General features: G+C 41.3%; 1 protein-coding gene across 2 annotated transcripts in view; it reads left to right on the top strand.

The window, feature by feature from the left end:
• Positions 1-21,482, top strand: part of LOC126262394 (heparin sulfate O-sulfotransferase) — a 95,882-nt gene that overhangs the window by 10,572 nt on the left and 63,828 nt on the right. For both annotated transcript variants that reach the window (XM_049959004.1, XM_049959005.1), the window contains exon 3: positions 776-861. In XM_049959004.1, coding sequence (XP_049814961.1) covers positions 776-861 — 86 coding nt within the window. The remainder of the gene's footprint in view (positions 1-775; positions 862-21,482) is intronic.

Below are 21,482 nucleotides of genomic sequence, written 5' to 3'. Positions count from 1 at the left end.
CAACCCTCGTGATTTCAGTTAAGATAGTCGTAGTAAAATTCATACTGTTCTAATAGGATCTGGAAGCTACGTACACAAAAATTTTATCTAACTTATGACTATTATCTCTTATACCTAGTCTTCTGTGATTTAAATCTCAGCCTCATATACTGGATGATTCAGGAGAAATGTCACATGATATGTGAGGTGATTCAACATCTGAAAATAAACTGAAAAAGTCCTATGAACATGTGTCCGACTTTCTGTTTTCACAGGACTGGAGCAGGTTGAAGACTACACACATCCATAAATGAATATAAAGACAATTGTGAATATTACTTACTAAAATGCAGCTCAATTCTTAAGTAAAAAGCCAAATATCTTATCTTGTGTGAATGGTACATCAATCTGTGACTATTTATGCATATAGACTATCATGAAATGTCTGTGTGTTTTATTAGTTGTAGCAGAAATAATTTTGGAATATTATTAAGACATTTGTAATGTACCGAACATTTGGAGCTACCAGTTTCCATAAATACATTGGAACAAATCCTAAGAGAACTTCATTTGAAAAAACTTTTGTACATTTTCCATCATAATAACTACAATACAAAGAAATTGAATATGTTTACTTTTTGTGAGAAAATAAGTTATTTATTTAGGGAAAAGAGAGAGAGAGAACTAAATAAATAGACTGTAGAATGTAATTATATCTGTTTCTATCCTACAGCTTGTATGCCACTTTGTGGACAATTCCTGTTTATATTTACACGTTTTTCTTCTTCCTTTACAGTTGCAGTTTGTGCAAAATATTTCATACTGGAATAGTATAAAGCCAGCATTTTATCATGGTCACATGGCCTTTTTAGATTTTGGAAGGTAATTAGTTTTATGTGCTATTGTCTTACATAATTATTACATATTGCTATGTGTACTGAAAAATCTTTGTTGTTTCTCACATCAGGTACTTTTTATTTTATGTTTATAGTTGAATGCATAGTATCTTCAGTTTTTTGGGGGTGTACATATTTGTTGGTATCAGATTTGCATTCTGTAGAAATTCTCACTTTGTTTCTGTATATCTAATCTCTGTTTTGCACTGTTAATTACTTGTCTGGCTTCTGTGATCAAATACTGTGTACAGTTTGTGAATGCCCTATCATTGTATATAGCAGAAGAGAAACTGCATACAGTATCAGTAATTACACAGTGAAAATTCCCTAACAAGTGAGATGGCATACTGGCTGTTATACTTGACTATCATTGAATAGGAGTTGGTTTCATATTCCTCCCAGGCTTGTCTATTTCTTTCGTAAGTTACTTCAGATGGCTGTCAGAACCCATACTCACTTCCTTCCACCCTCCTTCTCCAAATGAATCAAGAGCTGATTTCTAATGCCCCTGTTGGAAGTTTAACCTTCCTTCCTAAAATGTTTTGTGTGATATACCTTCAAGTTATTTGGTCCCATAAATTTTTCCTCCAGAAACTATCTATACCAATTAGTTTAAACTTGTCCACTTTTTGTGGATAGTTCTCTGTACACAAAAACACATCTTCACAATGTTGACAACAAGATTTCATAACACCTGCAAATACCTCTTTTGATCTGTTTTTCCCATTGAAAATCCACTGATGTTATTGTGTGTTCCAACTAGAAAACTGGATACTATGGAGAAAAAAAATTTATCATTGGAAAAAAAAAACAGAGATCATGGGAGCTGACTCACTATTCTAAAGTGATTTATATGAAGAAATGTCTGTCAGGAGTGCCCGTCAGTTGCTCTGCACTAGCAGTAACTTAAAATTTCTTTGGTGAGTCACCGGGTTTTTACATTGTGTCTACTACCTCTTGTCTCAGAGTTCAAAAGCAATATGCATGTCTCATCCTTTGTGACAGTTGATAAGCAGAAAGGGTAGTCCATGCCATCACATGTCAACATCGCCTGATTAATTACCAACTGTTCTGACTTGTGTTTGTTTATCAGAGCCCCATTTTGAAGATACTTCATGCATCTTCCATTTTCAGTTTTTCTTGTAGGATGGTGTGCACAGTTCCCATTGAAATTCCTGCTGTGGCGGCAACATCTCTTGCACCTAACTGTCAGTCCCCCATACCCATTTGCTCCTGTCATGAAATTATGTAGTCAGTTAAGCTGCTGCACTAATTTGTAGTGCCATGGCATTCGGCCTTCTTTGAACTGTCCCAGCTGTGCACAAATAAATACTATTAAGCTAAATCGATCAAGTGGCCGGAGTTGAAGGTTTCTATCTACAGCTTCAAGGAGCAACAAAAATTTTATTTTCAGTATTTCATATAATTATTGACCAAATTTAAAATTCTGTTGTGATTTCTTCATTAAGAAGTATAACTTTATGTTAAAGGTTTAACCCAGTAAGACAAGATTAAAGTTAAAAACTGTTTATATGTGTTGATACAGTCTAACTTGCTGCGTGCAGATTACCCGGACTATATTCTTCCAGTGTTTGAGAATACGAGTATGTAACAACTTCCAACAAACCTTAATTTCAAACCTTTTAGAAACTTTTTCTTGCTGACAATTTCCACAAAATAATGAAAGGGAGAAAGTTTATCACTTACTAAATTTTTGTTATTCTTCTATTTAGACATTAGCATTAGGCAAAACATTTTAATTTATTACTTATGTACTGCTACTTGTATCCCCAAAAGAACAGTCAGCGCACCCTTAACAATTTAGAGACATCATGGGAAACCTAAATCTGGCTAGCCTGAACAGGATTTGAACCATCTTCCTCCTGAATTTGAGTCCAGCATTTTAACACTCCTCCCACCACTTCCCACCCCATCCCCCTCTACCACACACACCAGTGTCTATAAGCTATGTAGATGGGAATCGTCCTTACAGCTAATCCTTTAATCCCTCAAATCTTCCTGTCTTGTCTCCACTACCCTCCATCCGTGCCTCCATCCCACCACCCCTCCAACAGTCCCCATGACCCCCACAACACTCATTTTACATTCACACTCTCCCCTCTGCAGTCTCTCTTGTTCTGGTCTATTTACCTCTCCCATTTCATTTGTGGATGTCATTCTGCTCTACATGTAACTCCCCCTGCCTGCACCAAATCAAGCTCATTGGCACCACATTCCTATCGCATGCACTTGCTGCCTCTCTCTCCCAGTCTTCAGCAACCTTCAACCCTTCCTCCCACTGCCAGCTTCCCTTCTCCCCTTTCCCAGTCAATATGATACAGCCCCCTCCCCATTCTCATCAAGCTGAAATGACTACACAGTGTAGTCAGCCAGGACACTTTATTGCTCTGCAGGTGCGTGTGTGCATGTGAGTTCTTAGCAGCATTTTCACCTTTTTTGTGTAAGCATCAGTGGCTTAACCATCCAGCAACTTGTTACATTTACTACTTTCATTATGTGTATTCCACCAAGGGTTCCTGTTACCACATTTAGAAACCATACCTTGCTTAAGTGAAGATAGCAATTAATCCGATTCTTTATTAGGTGTTCCATTTCGGTTTTGTTTACCATTTGCCATTAAAATATGCCCTACAGGCACAAATTCTTGGTGAGTCATGCTCTAGCAGCTGAAGAGCATAATAAACATTGTTTTGACCTTTCATTTAGCAGCTCTTGCCCATGTTTTGTTGCTAATGTTGATGAATATTAGGAAACTAGAAATGGCCTGCACTATTTCAATAAAATTTGCGTTAGCATCAATTTGCGGCTTCTTCTGCTCTTAGGTGAGAAACTTTGCTACAAATATTGCACTCACTGTTGCTTCCCCAGATCATCCAGCTTGATTTGTGTGAACAACAGTTTTCTTAATATGTGACTACTCTGCTGTCATTCAACTTGTCAAACATAGTTTATCCTGGAGAAAATCCTGCACATATTGCACAAGCTTCCTCATGAAAAGATCTTCAGTCCTTGGGACATCATCCAGTAACTCCGAGCCCTTGCCAATTTTTGTGGACTGCTCAGACACAGTCATCCCAGTACACACTCTTCATGATTTCACATATTTCTAATGTGAGTTTCCCACATAATTGCTACACATTTCTTCATTGTTTAATAGTGAAGTGTGCAATGCACAGTGGCAACAAGAACCATCCTATAGTTTGTATAGCAGATTCCACATTTACAGAGAAAATTGTCAAGCCAGCCAGGACATAGTACTTTCAATTACTTGGAGATTGTACTGGTATACACTGGAAAAATCATTCTGAGAACCTTCTAGATGAGCAGTGTAACCTCACAGGTGGCAGAAGGTTGAGTGCAACAAATTTTCTGCAATTTTGATAATTACAACAAATGATAATAATAATTATTGTAATAATAAAGCAGAAACATACTCCTTGTGATAATTTGACACTATTATGGTTTAGTAAAATTAATGATTATAAGAAAACAGCATTAAAAAAATTCAGGTTTTCATATTCAGCTTTGACTGAATTTTGTAAAAAAATTAAGGTAAAGCTGTCATCAACCTGAAGGCTTGTTTGGGAAGCACAGTGCTTTATAGGCATGGTCCTATTGAAGGTGGTATGTTGTTGCCTTATCCAGTCAGTTATTGATGGACCTACAGTTGAACATGGTCCCTGCATCATGTTGCAACTCAGCAGTTTTCATATTAAAAACATTGCCATGGTAAAATAATGATAAGTGACAGATTAAAATCCAAGGGCTGACTGGGGAGGAAACCCAAGACGTCTAGATCAGTAGTCTGACACTTCACCATTGGGCCATCAAGCCATATAATTCAAGTTGAAGTAAAATATGCAAAATCACTGAATATGGTCAAATTTAATCCACATGAGTTAGTGTTAATTCACCATGCGTCCAGTTAATTTACATGGGCTCTTGAGACATGAGCATTCTATCACTGACTTTAGATACATACTTCAGTCCCGCCCCCACTGCTCCCCCCCCTCCCCCATGAACCATTGAGCTTGATGTAGCAGAGTGACTTGCATTCCTCGACAGTGCAAATAGCTAGGCCAATATATTATTCCTGGAGAATGGCAGCAGCCTTTCCAGCAGTTGGATGAGCACGGTCTAGATGATTAACTGATCTAACATTGTAACATTAATCAGCTTGACGTCACTGTGTTGGTAAGCAAACTTGAAAACAAGGGGAAACTACAACCATCACATTTCCCAAGGACATGCAGCTCTACTGTGTGGCTTATTTATAATGACAGCTTTTTTAGTAAAATATTCATGAGGTAAATTAGCCACCATTAAGGTGTCCGTGTGGGGACTCCTCGCAGGAGGATGTTTCCATCATGAAAAACAAAACTGGTGTCCCATGGGTGTGTGTGGAATGTTGGATCCCTTAGTCGGGAAGACTGGCTAGTCAATTTTAAAAGAGAAGGGGATAAGTTGAAGTTAGATATAGTGGAAGTTATGGAAGTGTGGCAACAGGAAGAACAGAATTATGATCAGGTGAGTACAGGGTCACTAACACAAAATCAAATTAGCATAATGCAGCAGTAGGTCTAATAATAAATAACAAAGTAGGAATATGAAAGAAGTAGAAATGTGGGAAGGCTACTATGAACAATATAGGCCCGCATCTCGTGGTCGTGCGGTAGCGTTCTCGCTTCCCACGCCCAGGTTCCCGGGTTCGATTCCCGGCGGGGTCAGGGATTTTCTCTGCCTCGTGATGGCTGGGTGTTGTGTGCTGTCCTTAAGTTAGTTTGGTTTAAGTAGTTCTAAGTTCTAGGGGACTGATGACCATAGATGTTAAGTCCCATAGTGCTCAGAACCATTTGAACAACATAGTAAGTGCATTATTGCATCCAAGATAGATGCAAAACCAACACCCATGACAGTATACAAATTTATATGTCTACTAGTTTCAAAGCTAATGAAGAGATTGAAAGAATACATGCTGTGATAAAAGAAATTCAATCAATCAAAAATACAGAATGGAATAAATATAACAACACTTGCAACATATAGGATGCATGGAGTTGCAAATAGGCACATTGAAAAGTAGATTGTTGGATATTAATCAGCTCTTCCACACAGTAAGTAGCAATCTATCACAAAAGAAATTATTCAGGTAATTAAGGGAGATAATAATTTAACTGTATTGGAGGACTGGAATTTGAAAGTACAAAAAGGAATGGATTGGAAAAACAGTAGGATAACATGAACTGGGGGAAAGAAATGAAAGGGAAAGTACCCTGGTAGAATATTGGATGGAGCACAATTTAATCATTGGATTAAGAATCATGAAAAAAGATTGTATACAAGGAAGAAACTTGGAGAGAATGGAGGGTTTCGTATATATTATACAGCAGAAAGACAAAGATATCAAAAGTAAGACAGATTTCAAAACCAGTTTTTAGACTGCAAAACATTTCCAGTTCCAGATGTTGACTGTGACCATAAGTTATTGATTATGAACTGCTAATTAAGACTGAAGATATTACAGAAAGGTTGGATATTAGGGAGATGGGATTCAGCTAGGTTGAAAGAACCAGAGGTGGTTGGACATTTGTAAGGGAACATTGGGCTATGAGTGATTAAAACTGGGGAAAGGAATAAAGCAGAATAAGAATGGCTAGTTTGAGAGATGGAATAGCGAAGGTAACACAGGATCAAACAGGCAAAAAACAAGGCCCAGCAGATATTGTTGTACGATACACAAGACTGAATCCAACTGATGAAAGGAAATATAAAAATGCAGCAAATGAAGCAGGTAAAAGGGAAAATTTGTAAAAACGTGATTGATAGGAAGTGCAGAATGGCAAAGCAGGAATGGCCAGACAAGGAACTGAAGACTGTATATGCACACAACTATGGGAAAGGTAGGTGGCGAAGGTCCAGGAAAATTTAAAAATAACTTTCAAGAAAGGAGATGCGCCTATGAACATTCAGACCTCAGGTGACAAGCCAGTACTAAGCAAAGAAGAGTAGGTGGGATGATGGATGGAATATACAGGGTGAAGTGAAATTCGTGCACTCAGGCTTTGCAGCACAACTCCCCACATGCAGGCGATAAAAAAAATCTCTCACAAAACCCCCTGTGAGTCCGGGGGTTAGAATAGGCCCAAGGTATTCTTGCCTGTCGTAAGAGCCAACTAAAAGGAGCCTCACACTTTTCGGCCCTAAGAGTTCAGGTCCCATTCTATGATTTGACCTGCCACTTTCAAAATTCTTCAGAAGTGCATGCCATATGGGGAAGGACGCCTTACGTTGTGCAAAAGTTATCCATGGTGCCCTTAGATTCGATCTCCTGAATCTCTTGTCATTGCTTTACATCTCCACCTGGAATTCAACTATTACGGCGAGGACACTTTCCGGGATATGTCATCGTCTTCCATTGTCTCCTACCCTCTTTCGCCCCAATGACAATATTGGATTTCTCTGCACCCAATATCCAGCATGGTAGCCAGTCCGTTGTGATGGTGCCATCATGTACCCATTTGGTGGTCGCCCCCTGACAACACAGAGATCACACTGCTGATGCCTGAGCTGTAAACTCCCCATGTATGCCAAGGAGTAGATGCCTGTCGTCCTGGGGCATCAGGACTCCCAGCAATGGCCATCATGCCAGTTGGCCTTTGCTGTGGCTGGGTGGCGCCCGTGGGGAGAGCCCCTGATCGAGTGGGTGGCATCAGGGCAGATGACCCACAATGAAGCGGACTAAGTCGTCTCATGCTGGTGACCGTATGGCACCAGCAGTATCTAAGAAGGGCAAGATTGAATACAATGCCAACAGGTATGACCCTAAATCATTTCCCTCCCTCGCTACATCATGGGAGGAACGTAGGGCTACAGAATGAGAGTGCCATGTTCACCTCGATTTTTAGTCTGTAGCAGAACTGATGGGGACTCCTTTCTACCTATGAAGTCTCAGTTTTTCATTGAACACCTTGAAGATAAGTTTGTAGAAGTGACAATGCTGTCCAAGAGCAAAACAGTGCAGTCTTGATTCAGACTGCATCCCCAGCCCAGTCCCGAGTGTTACTCGCCTGTGACAAGCTGGGTGATATTCCTGTTTCTGTCACCCCCCATAAAAGCCTCAACATGGTCCAGGGGATCATTTTCCATCATGATCTCCTCTTGCAATCTGACCAGGAGCTCCGCGTCAATTTAGAATGGCGGGGTGTTCATTTCATCCAGTGCGTTTACAGGGGACCCAAAGACAATAGGGTTGCTACCAGTGCTTTCATCTTGGCCTTTGAGGGTGATTCTTTGCCTGAAAAGGGCAAGGTGATGGTTTACCACTGTGACATTAAACCATACGTCCCTCCCTCTACGCGGTGCTTTATGTGCCAGAAATTCGGGCACATGTCTTCCTGCTGCACTTCCAGTGCTACATGTCAAGTCTGCCGACTTCCCAGCCTCACGATAGCGTCATCCTCCAGTGGAGTTGCAGTGGTTTTTTTCACCACCTGGCTGATTACAGCAACTCTTAAGCTTTACACCTGCTTTCTGCATTGCCCTTCCGCAGCTATAGCGGATATTACAAGAACCATAGTGACTGTAATAAAGTGTCAGGTGGAGTTTGTGTGTGTGTGTCCTGAACTCAGTATGCAGTGAAGCTGTACCCCTTCAAACCCCTCTTGAAGCTGTATCTGTCGGGATAACGACGGCGCAGGAAATAACTGTCTGCAATGTATATCTTCCTCCAGATGGTGCAGTACCCCTGAACACATTGGCTGCACTGATTTATCAACTCCCTAAACCTTTCCTACTTTTGGGAGATTTTAATGCTCATAACCCATTGTGGGGTGGCCCCGTGCTTACTGGCCGAGGCAGAGATGTCGAAAATTTACTGTCACAACTCGACCTCTGCCTCTTAAATACAGGTGACCCCACACATTTCAGTGTGGCACATGGCACATATTCGGCCATTGATCTCTTGGTTTGCAGTCCTGGCCTTCTCCCATCTATCCACTGGAGAGAACATGACAACCTGTGCCGGTAGTGACCACTTCCCCATCTTCCTGTCACTGCCCTCGGCATCAGGCCCACGGGCACCTGCCCAGATGGGCTTTAAACAAGGCAGACTGGGACACTTTCACTTCTGCTGTCACCTTGGATTTCCCCCACATGATAACATCAATGTGGTGATTGAGCAGGTAACTACGATGATAGTTTCTGTGGTGGTAAACACAATCCTTCGTTCTTTAGGGTGCCCCTGGCAAAAGACAGTTCCTTGGTGGTTGTCGAAAGTCGCTGAGGCAATTACAGAGCGCCGGTGAGCTCTGCAGTGGCATAAGCCGCACCCTTCCCTGGAGCACCTCATAGCCTGTAAACGGCTCCGTGCCCGCGTTCGCCAGCTTATCAAAAGACAGAAACAGGAGTGTTGGGAGAGATAAGTCTCGACCATGGGGTGCCATCCATATGTCACGTTCCCAAGTCTGGGCAAAGATCAAATGAGTTTTTGGGTACCAGACCCCAACAGGGGTTCCCGGTGTTAACATAAATGGTGTGTTACCTACCAATGCAAACGCGATTGCTGAGCACTATGCTCGCGCATCTGCAGCAGAGAATTACTCCCCAGCCTTTCACACTCTCAAATAGTGGAGAGAAGGGAAAGTCCTCTCGTTCACTACACGCCACAGTGAACGCTATAACGCCCCATTCACAGAGTGGGAGCTCCTGCCCTTGCACATTGCCCCGACACAGCTCCTGGGCCAGATCAGATCCACAGTCATATGATTAAACATCTCTGGTCTAACTACAAGGGACATCTCGTGATCTTCAGCCAGATCTGGTGCAATGGCATCTTTCCATCACACTGGCGGGAGAGCACCATCATACCAGTGCTCAAACTGGCAAAAACCTACTTCATGTAGATAGCAATTAGCCCATCAGCCTCACCAACGTTCTCTGTAAGCTGCTGGAACATATGGTGTGTCGGTGGTTGTGTTGGGTCCTGGACTCATGTGGCTTACTAGCTCCGTGCCAGGGCAGTTCCCGCCAGGTTCGCTCTACCACTGATAATCTGGTGTCCCTCGAGTCTGCCATCCAAACAGCCTTTCCCAGACACCAACACCTTGTTGCCATCTTTTTTGATTTACAAAAAGTGTATGACACCACCTGGCGACATCATATCCTTGCCAAATTATATTTGAGTGGGGTCCCTGAGGCCGCTCCCGATGTTTATCCATAATTTCCTGTCACTTTGTACTTTCCATATCCAAGCTGGTGCCTCCCATATTTCCTCCCATATCCAGGAGAATGGGGTCCCGCAGAGCTCTGTATTGAGTGTCTCTCTATTTTTAGTGGCCTTTAATGGTCTAGCAGGAGCTGTAGGGCCGTCCGTCTCACCTTCTCTGTATGCAGACGACTTCTGCATTTCGTACTGCTCCACCAGTACTGGTGTTGCTAAGCGGCACGTACAGGGAGCCATCTACAAGGTGCAGTCGTGGCTTCCAGTTTTCAGCCGAAAAGTCATGTGTTACGCACTTCTGTCGGTACCGTACCGTTCATCTGGAACCAGAACTTTACCTTTCTGTCGATCCCCTCAAAGTAGTGGAGACATATTGATTTTTAGGACTGGTTTTTGACACCTTAAGCGGACATGCTGGCAGCACCTCAATGCCCTCCGCTGCCTGAGCAACACCAATTGAGGTACAAATTGCTCGATGCTGCTGCAGCTCTACAGAGCCCTTGTTCAATCCCACCTTGACTATGGGAGTCTGGTTTATGGTTCAGTGGCACCCTCAGCGTTGTGTTTACTCAACCCAGAGCACCACTGTGGCATTCAACTAGCGATGGGAACTTTTAGGACGAGTCCGGTGACCAGTTTCCTGGCAGAGGCTGGAGTCCCTCCATTGCAGGTCAGGTGTGCACAACTGCTTGCCAGTTATTTTGTACTTGTTTGCAGTTCTCCTGCGCATCCAAATTACCGTCTTGTTTTCCCACCCAAGGCAGTTCATCTCCTACATCGGCGACCCAGGTCAGGGCTTACAATTGCAGTTCGTATCCAATCTACGGCTGAAAGCAAGGGGAAACTACGGCCGTAATTTTTCCCGAGGGCATGCAGCTTTACTGTATGATTAAATAATGATGGCGTCGTCTTGGGTAAAATATTCCGGAGGTAAAATAGTCCCCCATTCGGATCTCCGGACAGAGACTACTCAAGAGGATGTCGTTATCAGGAGAAAGAAAATTGGCGTTCTACGGATCGGAGCGTGGAATGTCAGGTCCCTTAATGGGGCAGGTAGGTTAGAAAATTTGAAAAGGGAAATGGATAGTTTAAAGTTAGATATAGTGGGAATTAGTGAAGTTCGGTGGCAGGAGGAACAAGACTTCTGGTCAGGTGACTACAGGATTATAAACACAAAGTCAAATAGGGGTAATGCAGGAGTAGGTTTAATAATGAATAGGAAAATAGGAACACGGGTAAGCTACTACAAACAGCTTAGTGAACGCATTATTGTGGCCAAGATAGATACGAAGCCCACACCTACTACAGTAGTACAAGTTTATATGCCAACTAGCTCTGCAGATGACGAAGAAATTGAAGAAATGTATGATGAAATAAAAGAAATTATTCAGATAGTGAAGGGAGATGAAAATAATAGTCATGGGTGACTGGAATTCGAGTGTAGGAAAAGGGAGAGAAGGAAACGTAGTAGGTGAAAATGGATTGGGGCTAAGAAATGAAAGAGGAAGCCGCCTGGTAGAATTTTGCACAGAGCACAACTTAATCACAGCTAACACTTGGTTTAAGAATCATGATAGAAGGTTGTATACATGGAAGAACCCTGGAGATACTAAAAGGTATCAGATAGATTATATAATGGTAAGACAGAGATTTAGGAACCAGGTTTTAAATTGTAAGACATTTCCAGGGGCAGATGTGGACTCTGACCACAATCTATTGGTTATGACCTGTAGATTAAAACTGAAGAAACTGCAAAAAGGTGGGAATTTAAGGAGATGGGACCTGGATAAACTGAAAGAACCAGAGGTTGTACAGAGTTTCAGGGAGAGCATAAGGGAACAATTGACAGGAATGGGGGAAAGAAATACAGTAGAAGAAGAATGGGTAGCTTTGAGGGATGAAGTAGTGAAGGCAGCAGAGGATCAAGTAGGTAAAAAGACGAGGGCTAGTAGAAATCCTTGGGTAACAGAAGAAATATTGAATTTAATTGATGAAAGGAGAAAATATAAAAATGCAGTAAATGAAGCAGGCAAAAAGGAATACAAATGTCTCAAAAATGAGATCGACAGGAAGTGCAAAATGGCTAAGCAGGGATGGCTAGAGGGCAAATGTAAGGATGTAGAGGCTTATCTCACTAGGGGTAAGATAGATACTGCCTACAGGAAAATTAAAGAGACCTTTGGAGATAAGAGAACCACTTGTATGAACATCAAGAGCTCAGATGGAAACCCAGTTCTAAGCAAAGAAGGGAAAGCAGAAAGGTGGAAGGAGTATATAGAGGGTTTATACAAGGGCGATGTACTTGAGGACAATATTATGGAAATGGAAGAGGATGTAGATGAAGATGAAATGGGAGATACGATACTGCGTGAAGAGTTTGACAGAGCACTTAAAGACCTGAGTCAAAACAAGGCCCCCGGAGTAGACAACATTCCATTGGAACTACTGACTGCCTTGGGAGAGCCAGTCCTGACAAAACTCTACCATCTGGTGAGCAAGATGTATGAAACAGGTGAAATACCCTCAGACTTCAAGAAGACAGATGTGAGAATTACCGAACAATCAGTTTAATAAGCCACAGCTGCAAAATACTACCACGAATTCTTTACAGACAAATGGAAAAACTAGTAGAAGCCGACCTCGGGGAAGATCAGTTTGGATTCCGTAGAAATACTGGAACACGTGAGGCAATACTGACCTTACGACTTATCTTAGAAGAAAGATTAAGGAAAGGCAAACCTACGTTTCTAGCATTTGTAGACTTAGAGAAAGCTTTTGACAATGTTGACTGGAATACTCTCTTTCAAATTCTAAAGGTGGCAGGGGTAAAATACAGGGAGCAAAAGGCTATTTACAATTTGTACAGAAACCAGATGGCAGTTATAAGAGTCGAGGGACATGAAAGGGAAGCAGTGGTTGGGAAGAGAGTAAGACAGGGTTGTAGCCTCTTCCCGATGTTATTCAATCTGTATATTGAGCAAGCAATAAAGGAAACAAAAGAAAAATTCGGAGTAGGTATTAAAATCCGTATAGAAGAAATAAAAACTTTGAGGTTCGCTGATGACATTTTAATTCTGTGAGAGACAGCAAAGGACTTGGAAGAGCAGTTGAACGGAATGGACAGTGTCTTGAAAGGAGGGTATAAGATGAACATCAACAAAAGCAAAACGGGTTAATGTAATGTAGTCGAATTAAGTTGGGTGATGCTGAGGGAATTAGATTAGGAAATGAGGTACTTAAAGTAGTAAAGGAGTTTTGCTATTTGGGGAGCAAAATAACTGATGATGGTCGAAGTAGAGAGGATATAAAATATAGACTGGCAATGGCAAGGAAAGCGTTTCTGAAGAAGAGAAATTTGTTAACATTGAGTATGGATTTAAGTGTCAGGAAGTCGTTTCTGAAAGTATTTGTATGGAGTGTAGCCATGTATGGAAGTGAAACATGGACGATTAATAGTTTGGACACGAAGAGAATAGAAGCTTTCGAAATGTGGTGCTACAGAAGAATGCTGAAGATTAGATGGGTAGATCACATAACTAATGAGGAGGTACTGAATAGGATTGGGGAGAAGAGGAGTTTATGGCACAACTTGACCAGAAGAAGGGATCGGTTGGTAGGACATGTTCTGAGGCATCAAGGGATCACCAATTTAGTATTGGAGGGCAGCGTGGAGGGTAAAAATCGTAGGGGGAGACCAAGAGATGAATACATGAAGCAGATTCAGAAGGATGTAGGTTGCAGTAGGTACTGGGAGATGAAGAAGCTTGCACAGGATAGAGTAGCATAGAGAGCTGCATCAGACCAGTCTCAGGACTGAAGACCACAACAACAACAACATCCAATCTCTTCTGTCTGAAGTGGAGTTTTTGCCTTTACCACTCATACTCAAGGTCTGTTTGCTTACACCTCCTTGGTGTACATCTAGGCTGTGGCTTTGCCAGGTTCTTTCCCAAGGCCCAAAGGACTTAATTCACCCTGCAGTTCTCCGCTGTCACTTTCTCTTGATTTTCGCCATTTACCGAGGCCATGAAGTGGTTTACACCGACGGCTCAATGGCTGATGGTCATGTTGACTTCGCATATGCCCATGGAGGACATATTAAACAGCTTTCCTTGCCCAATGGCTGTAGTGTTTTCACTACAGAGCTGATTGCTATATCTCGTGCTCTTGAGCCCATCCATTCATGCCCTGGGCAGCCATTTCTTCTGTGTACTGACTCCTTGAGCAGCCTACAAGTTATCGACCAGTGCTACCCTCATTATCCTTTGGTAGTGATCATCCAGGAGTCCATCTATGCCCTGGAATGGTCCAGTCTTTCAACGGTGTTTGTGTGGACTCCAGGACACGTCGGAATCCCAGGCAACGAACTTGCTGACAGGCTGGCCAAATAGGCTACACAGAAACGGCTTATGGAGATTGGCATTCCAATAACTCACCTGCATCGGTTTTTATGCTGCCAGGTTCTTCTGCTTTGGGAGACAGAACGGCATAATCTCAGTATGAACAACAAACTGCGTGCCATTAAGGAGACTACGAATTTGTGGCAGTCCTCCATGTGGGCCTCTCGCAGGGACTCTGTGGTTCTCTGCCGGCTCTGCATTGGCCATGCTTAGGTGACCCACAGCTACCTCCTGCGTCGTGAAGACCCGCCTCAGTGTCGATGCGGCGCCTGGTTGACAGTGGCCCATATTCTGGTGCGCTGTCGCACTTTGACTGGCGTGCGATGAAATCTTTGGTTACCGGACTCGTTGCCGCCAATTTTATCTGACAACGCTTCATTGGCCGATTTAGTTTTACATTTTATGCATGAGGGTGTGTTTTATCATTTGATCTCAGTTTTAGCGCATGTCCTTTGTCCCTCTGTGTCCTCCACCCTAGTGCTTTTAGGGTGGATGTTTTAATGTGTTGGCCGGCTGGTGTGGCCGAGCGGTTCTAGGCGCTATAGTCTGGAACCGCGCGACCACTACGGTTGCAGGTTTGAATCCTGCCTCAGGCATGGATGTGTGTGATGTCCTTAGGTTAGTTAGGTGTAAGTAGTTCTAAGTTCTAGGGGACTGATGACCTCAGAAGTTAAGTCCCATAGTGCTCAGAGCCATTTTTCTTTAATGTGTTGCAGAGTGGCTGGCTTCTCATTTTTATTCTCATGATCAGCTAGCCATGATAATCTGTTTTGTCGTTTTAATCTCTGCTACCTGTTTCTTGCATTTGTGTGGTTTTCTTCTCCCCTTTTGTCCATTTAAGTGTTTGTTGCCCTTCCATCGTTCTTGTGGTTTTTCATTTCTCTCCGTTTTGTGCTGTCAGTCTCACTTGTTTTATTCTCACCCTTGTGGCATTGTTTCATTCAGAACAACGGACCATTGACATAGCAGTTTGGTCCCTTTGCCCCTCTTTTAAACCAACCAACCAGCCAACCATATCTCACAAAATTTTGTCTAGCGAGTACATCCGGCAGAAAAGGGGCATTAAAGAGTGGCAATCTGGCACCACTGTAACCACATGTATGCTAAGTACATCTGCCAGCACATATTAGTTGTGCTATACAGTTGGTGCAGTGGATAGAGTTTTGGGTTAGCATGCAGAAGGTCGAGGGTTCAATCCTGGGTTGGGGCGCATTTTTTATTTTTTATTTATTTATTTTTTTTTTTATTTGCTAATTTCGTTCTGATGTTTCATACTGTAATATATACCATTTCTTAGGTCACATGTATCCTAAATTTACAACATTTTGTAATGGTGAACGTAACAAATACGTGGTTAGTCAAATTAGAAATAGACAGTTGAAACAAATTACCTGTCTTAGGACAGTAACCACAAAAACAATATCAATTTCAAGATGCTAAAGATGAAAGTACAGTACAATAATACAACATCTACTTGTCATTTATACTACATGTAATATGAGCACTCAGATGTTGCACATTAGCAGCCAGTGATGATAATAATGTTCATATTAATGACCGCATGACATTCATGACAGAATTCATAGTCCTCAGAACAACAGATGCTAAAAGCGACCTTCCTGCACATCCAGACATTGTGCAATCCACTGGATCATACAGCTCTGGATCCTTTGCAGCAAAGCTGTGTCCACAGTAACGAGAGCAGCATGAACATGCCCCACCAATTCTTCCACATTCATCGGTGGAGTAGATTATACATGCTCCCTCAGATGTCCCAACAGGAAGAAATCCAGGGGATTTAGGTCAGATGAATGCAGTGGCGATGGAACTGGACCTACACGTTCAAGCCATTTACCTGGAAATTTTCTGTCCAAATACTGTCATACATTAATTCCAGAGTGTGGCGGTGCACCATCATGTTGGAACCATATGCTCTGCCGAACGTGTTGTTGAACATCTTCCAGCACATCAGGTGGAAAGTTTGAGAGGATTGCATGATACCTTCGTGCAGTCAACTGGTCAGGCAACATGTAGGGGCTCAAACACCTGTCACCCAATATTCCGGCCCAGATGTTGATACCAAAGCAAACTTGATGTCCACGTTGCAGGTGACATGCGGGTTAACCTCACACCATTGGTGGGCATTGAAGATACTCTCAGGAGTGAATGCTGCTTCATCTGACCACGTTACAGTGTTTACAAAGTCATCATTGGCTTCCTGTTGTTTTTGGAACCATTCACAGAATGCTTCTGCTGATGGCAATCTGCAGGATGCAGGTGTTGCAAGGAAGCATAATGATAGGGGTGCAGCCCATGCTCGTGCAGCACATGAACAACTGTGCATTGCGACACACGCAATTGCCTTGCTATGGTGCATGTACTTTGCTCAGGTTCTTGGTGTATGAGTTCCAGTAACTGGAGTACAGTGAGTCAGTGGATGACTCCTGTCACACGATGGTGGAAGGAGGGAACCTGATCCTGAAGGTGCAGCTCCAGACAACGAACTACATTTTTATCTGGATGGTGTCGATGAGAATACCTAGCAGCATTTTCAAAAGCAGAAACGCCAGCCCGGTTATCAGATGCACCAAGGACCAGAAGCATATCCACATATTCATTGTTTGTGTATGCCTCTGCCACACTGTCTTAGAGGTTTACCATGCGAAAGCTCTATACGTGTATGCATGTACATTGGAGTCTGTCATGGGCGCATTACTCCACTTGCAACTAGTCCCTGTCTGGTGAACAGCGCATACAGTATAAACACACTGTCTGTCCTGCACGCTGTTCCACCTAATGCACATTATCCCTCTGACAGATATTGTTCTGCATGATTCATCCCCGCACCGCTAATTGTGAAATGTTCGCTTTCAAATTACTCTATGTCCCTAACGGTAATAAACGTGATGTTTCCACAGTCCCATTGGTAGAATAATAATAATAATGCATTGAGGTACACACTAAACAGCATGCGGTTACCAGACTCAATGTTGAAAGGCATAATTAGTGGGATCATGGTGATAACACATACAAATAGTAACTGTGTTCGGATATTATTTGCAAGCCACGTTGCTAGTCCTACTGGCAATGTAAGGCCCTAACGAAATTTAATGGACCTGAATGAGGCAAGAATAATAGTTGGTACTAATCTATGGGACCATTGGAGGAGGGTACAAAGAAAATGGGTCTCACAGGTAGTATATGAAGTGGTGCGAATAAATTCATGGCCACAATGTGGAAAGGGCTTCTTTCAAAGCTGACCAAACTTCCATATTTACAATTGTAGTATGTAAGTGCAAATGTTTTCTAGAGGACCCGCTGCAATTGCTGTTGATGATTAAGATGCCAGATACCGTACCACCTGGATTAAATTTACCAAATAAAATACATATGCATCAACCCAGGATTGAACCATCGACCTCCTACACGCTAACCCAAAACTCTATCCACTGAACCAGCTGACAGAGGTAGTTTCCATACATGTGGTTACAGTGTTGCCAGATTGCCACTCTTTAATGTCCTTTTTCTTCGGTATGTACCTGCCAGACGAAATTTTGTGATAGACATTTTTTTATCACTGGCATGTGAGGAGTCGCTCTGCAAAGCCCAAGTGTGCGAATTTCACTTCACCCTGTATAAAACAGAAAAATGAACTCAAAGACAATGAGTCGATGTTATAAACAAGGAAAAGAAAGTAGAGGCAGATCATGATGAGATTGGGGGATGCAATATTGCAAGAATAATTTGACAAAGCATTGTTTGATCAAAATCTAAAATAACTTCCCTCAAAATGAAAAAACTGTTGCATGTGATATGCGAGTATATGAAACATGTGAAGAAACCTCAGATTTGGAAGAATATAACAATTTCTGTTCAAATGTTGGTAAATTCTCACAGGTGTGAATGTTACCGAACCATCAATGTAATAAGTCATGGTTGAAAAATACTGACTTGAATTATTTGCAGAAGAATCTGAAAACTGAGGAGAGAGACTGACCTCAGGGGAGTTCAGATTGAGCTCTGGGGAAATGTGGGAGCACGCAAGGCAATACTGACCCAAAGACTTCTCTTAGAAGATATGTTAAAGAAAGGCAAGTCTAGATTTGTAAATTTGGAGAAAGTTTTTGTCAATGGTGTCTGGAATATTCTCTTTCAAATTCTGAAGATAACAGGGATAAAATACACAAAATGAAGGGTTATCAACAACTTGTACAGAAACCAAATGATCAAAGGATATGAAAAGGAAGTGGTACTGATAAGGAAGTGAGACAGGTTGTAGTATATCCCCAGTGTTATTAAGTGTGTGCACTGAACAAGCCATTAACGGAACCAAGGAGAAATTTGGAAAGGGAATTAAAGTTCAGTGAGAAGAAATAAAAACATTGAGGTTTGCTAATGATATTGTAATTGTAATGCTGAGGGAATTATATTAGGAAATGAGACACTTTGGGGAGCAAAATAACTGATGATAGTCGAAGTAGAGAAGATATAAAATGTAAACTGGCAATTTGTAGCATTTGTAGACTTAGAGAAAGCTTTTGACAATGTTGACTGGAATACTCTCTTCCAAATTCTAAAGGTGGCAGGGGTAAAATACAGGGAGCGAAAGGCTATTTACAATTTATACAGAAACCAGATGGCAGCTATAAGAGTCGAGGGGCATGAAAGGGAAGCAGCGGTTGGGAAGGGAGTGAGACAGGGTTGTAGCCTCTCCCCAATGTTATTCAATCTGTATATTGAGCAAGAAGTAAAGGAAACAAAAGAAAAAATTGGAGTAGGTATTAAAATCCGTGGAGAAGAAATAAAAACTTTGAGGTTCGCCGATGACATTGTAATTCTGTCAGAGACAGCAAAGGACTTGGAAGAGCAGTTGAATGGAATGAACAGTGTCTTGAAAGGAGGATATAAGATGAACATCAACAAAAGCAAAACGAGGATAATGGAATGTAGTCGAATTAAGTCGGGTGATGTTGTGGGTATTAGATTAGGAAATGAGACACTTAAAGTAGTAAAGGAGTTTTGCTATTTGGGGAGCAAAATAACTGATGATGGTCGAAGTAGAGAGGATATAAAATGTAGACTGGCAATGGCAAGGAAATCGTTTCTGAAGAAGAGAAATTTGTTAACGTCGAGTACATATTTAAGTGTCAGGAAGTCGTTTCTGAAAGTATTTTTATGGAGTGTAGCCATGTATGGAAGTGAAACATGGACGATAAATAGTTTGGACAGGAAGAGAATAGAAGCTTTCGAAATGTGGTGCTACAGAAGAATGCTGAAGATTAGATGGGTAGATCACATAACTAATGAGGAGGTATTGAATAGAATTGGGGAGAAGAGGGGTTTGTGGCACAACTTGACCAGAAGAAGGGACCGGTTTGTAGGACATGTTCTGAGGCATCAAGGGATCACAAATTTAGCATTGGAGGGGAGCGTGGAGGGTAAAGATCGTAGAGGGAGACCAAGAGATGAATACATGAAGCAGATTCATAAGGATGTAGGTTGCAGTAGGTACTGGGAGATGAAGAAACTTGCACAGGATAAGGTAGCATGGAGAGCTGCTTCAAACCAGTCTCAGGACTGAAGACAACAACAACATTGTAATTCTGTCAGAGATGGTACAGGACTTTGAAGATCAGTTGAAAAGAATGGATAGTAGAGTTTTTCATAGTTGACCGTCTACAGCTGTTAGATAATTTGAAAAAAGCAAATTTGTGCTACCATCTGGACTATTATATATTTATTTTCTACCAATTTTGTTTAGTCACTGTTTATCTACTGTGGGGGTGACTAATAATTGAAACTGGTAAAATAAACATACAATTGTACAGCTGATGGCAAAAATATGATTGCTTTTTTTCAAAGAATGGATAGTGTCTTCAAAAGGGGATGTAAGTTAAATATCAAGTAAAATAAATCAGTGGTAATGAAGTTTTGTCAAATTAAATCAGGCAATGCTGATGTGTTTAGATTAGGGACGAGACACAAAAATAGATGAGTTTTGCTATTTGGGCAGCAAAATAATTGAGGCTGGTTGAAGTAGAGAGCATATAAAATGAAGACTCGCAATAGCAAGAAAAATATTGCTGGAAAAGTGAATCTTGCTTATACTGACTATAAATATAAATGTCTTTTCTGAAAGTATATGTCTGTAGTGTAGCCTTGCACAGAAGTGAAATGTGTATCATAAAAAACTTGGACAAGAAAAGACTAGATTTTGAAATGCAGTGCTACAGAAGAGCTCTGAAGATGAGATGGGCAGATCAGATAACTAATGAAAAAGTATGACAATGAAGTGAGGAAAAAATCATTTTAAACTTAATATTTTCTTTATTTGGAGACACGTAAAAGTTTTATACTGTTAACCAATATAGTTCACCATTTTTCATTATCAGGACAATTGAAGCAACATCAGAATGATCATTAAGTAACACTTTATCAGACTGGATAGTATAGTAAACTTTTATGCGATTGCATCAAAGAAATTATAAAATGTAAAATAAAAAAAAACACTCTCTCCCAACAAAATGGTGTTTTTTCCCAATAAAAGAAATGTATTGCATAACTTAAATAAAAGAAAGTTTATATTGAAGAAAAATCTTGTGGAGGATGAATGCTAGAGTGGAGAGTTGTGTCAAATTTTTCTTCAAACTGAAAATTGCAACAGCAATAACATGGATTGGTAAATTGGGAAAAAGTGTATGTTGTTATTTAGTTTATGAGACAAATGGAGAATATGTTCTTTCAGACCAAAAACTTGTCCTAGAGGTATTAATGAAATGATGTCAGATGCTGTCTCTTGATATGATAACAACATACTTAAAATAAATGATGTGTTATTTACAGTCAGAATGTAGCCACATTTTTGCTGAGAAAAGTCTATTATATTTGTAATTATTAAAGCTCATACAAATGACATTTTGAATTGAGACAAACTTCAGGCATTTGGAATTTAATAAAGATAGGAGATTG

This window comes from Schistocerca nitens, chromosome 6, assembly GCF_023898315.1.
Source record: "Schistocerca nitens isolate TAMUIC-IGC-003100 chromosome 6, iqSchNite1.1, whole genome shotgun sequence".
Classification (NCBI taxonomy): domain Eukaryota; kingdom Metazoa; phylum Arthropoda; class Insecta; order Orthoptera; family Acrididae; genus Schistocerca; species Schistocerca nitens.
Note: the sequence above shows the minus strand (reverse complement) of the source record. Positions and strands in the feature narration are given on the sequence as shown.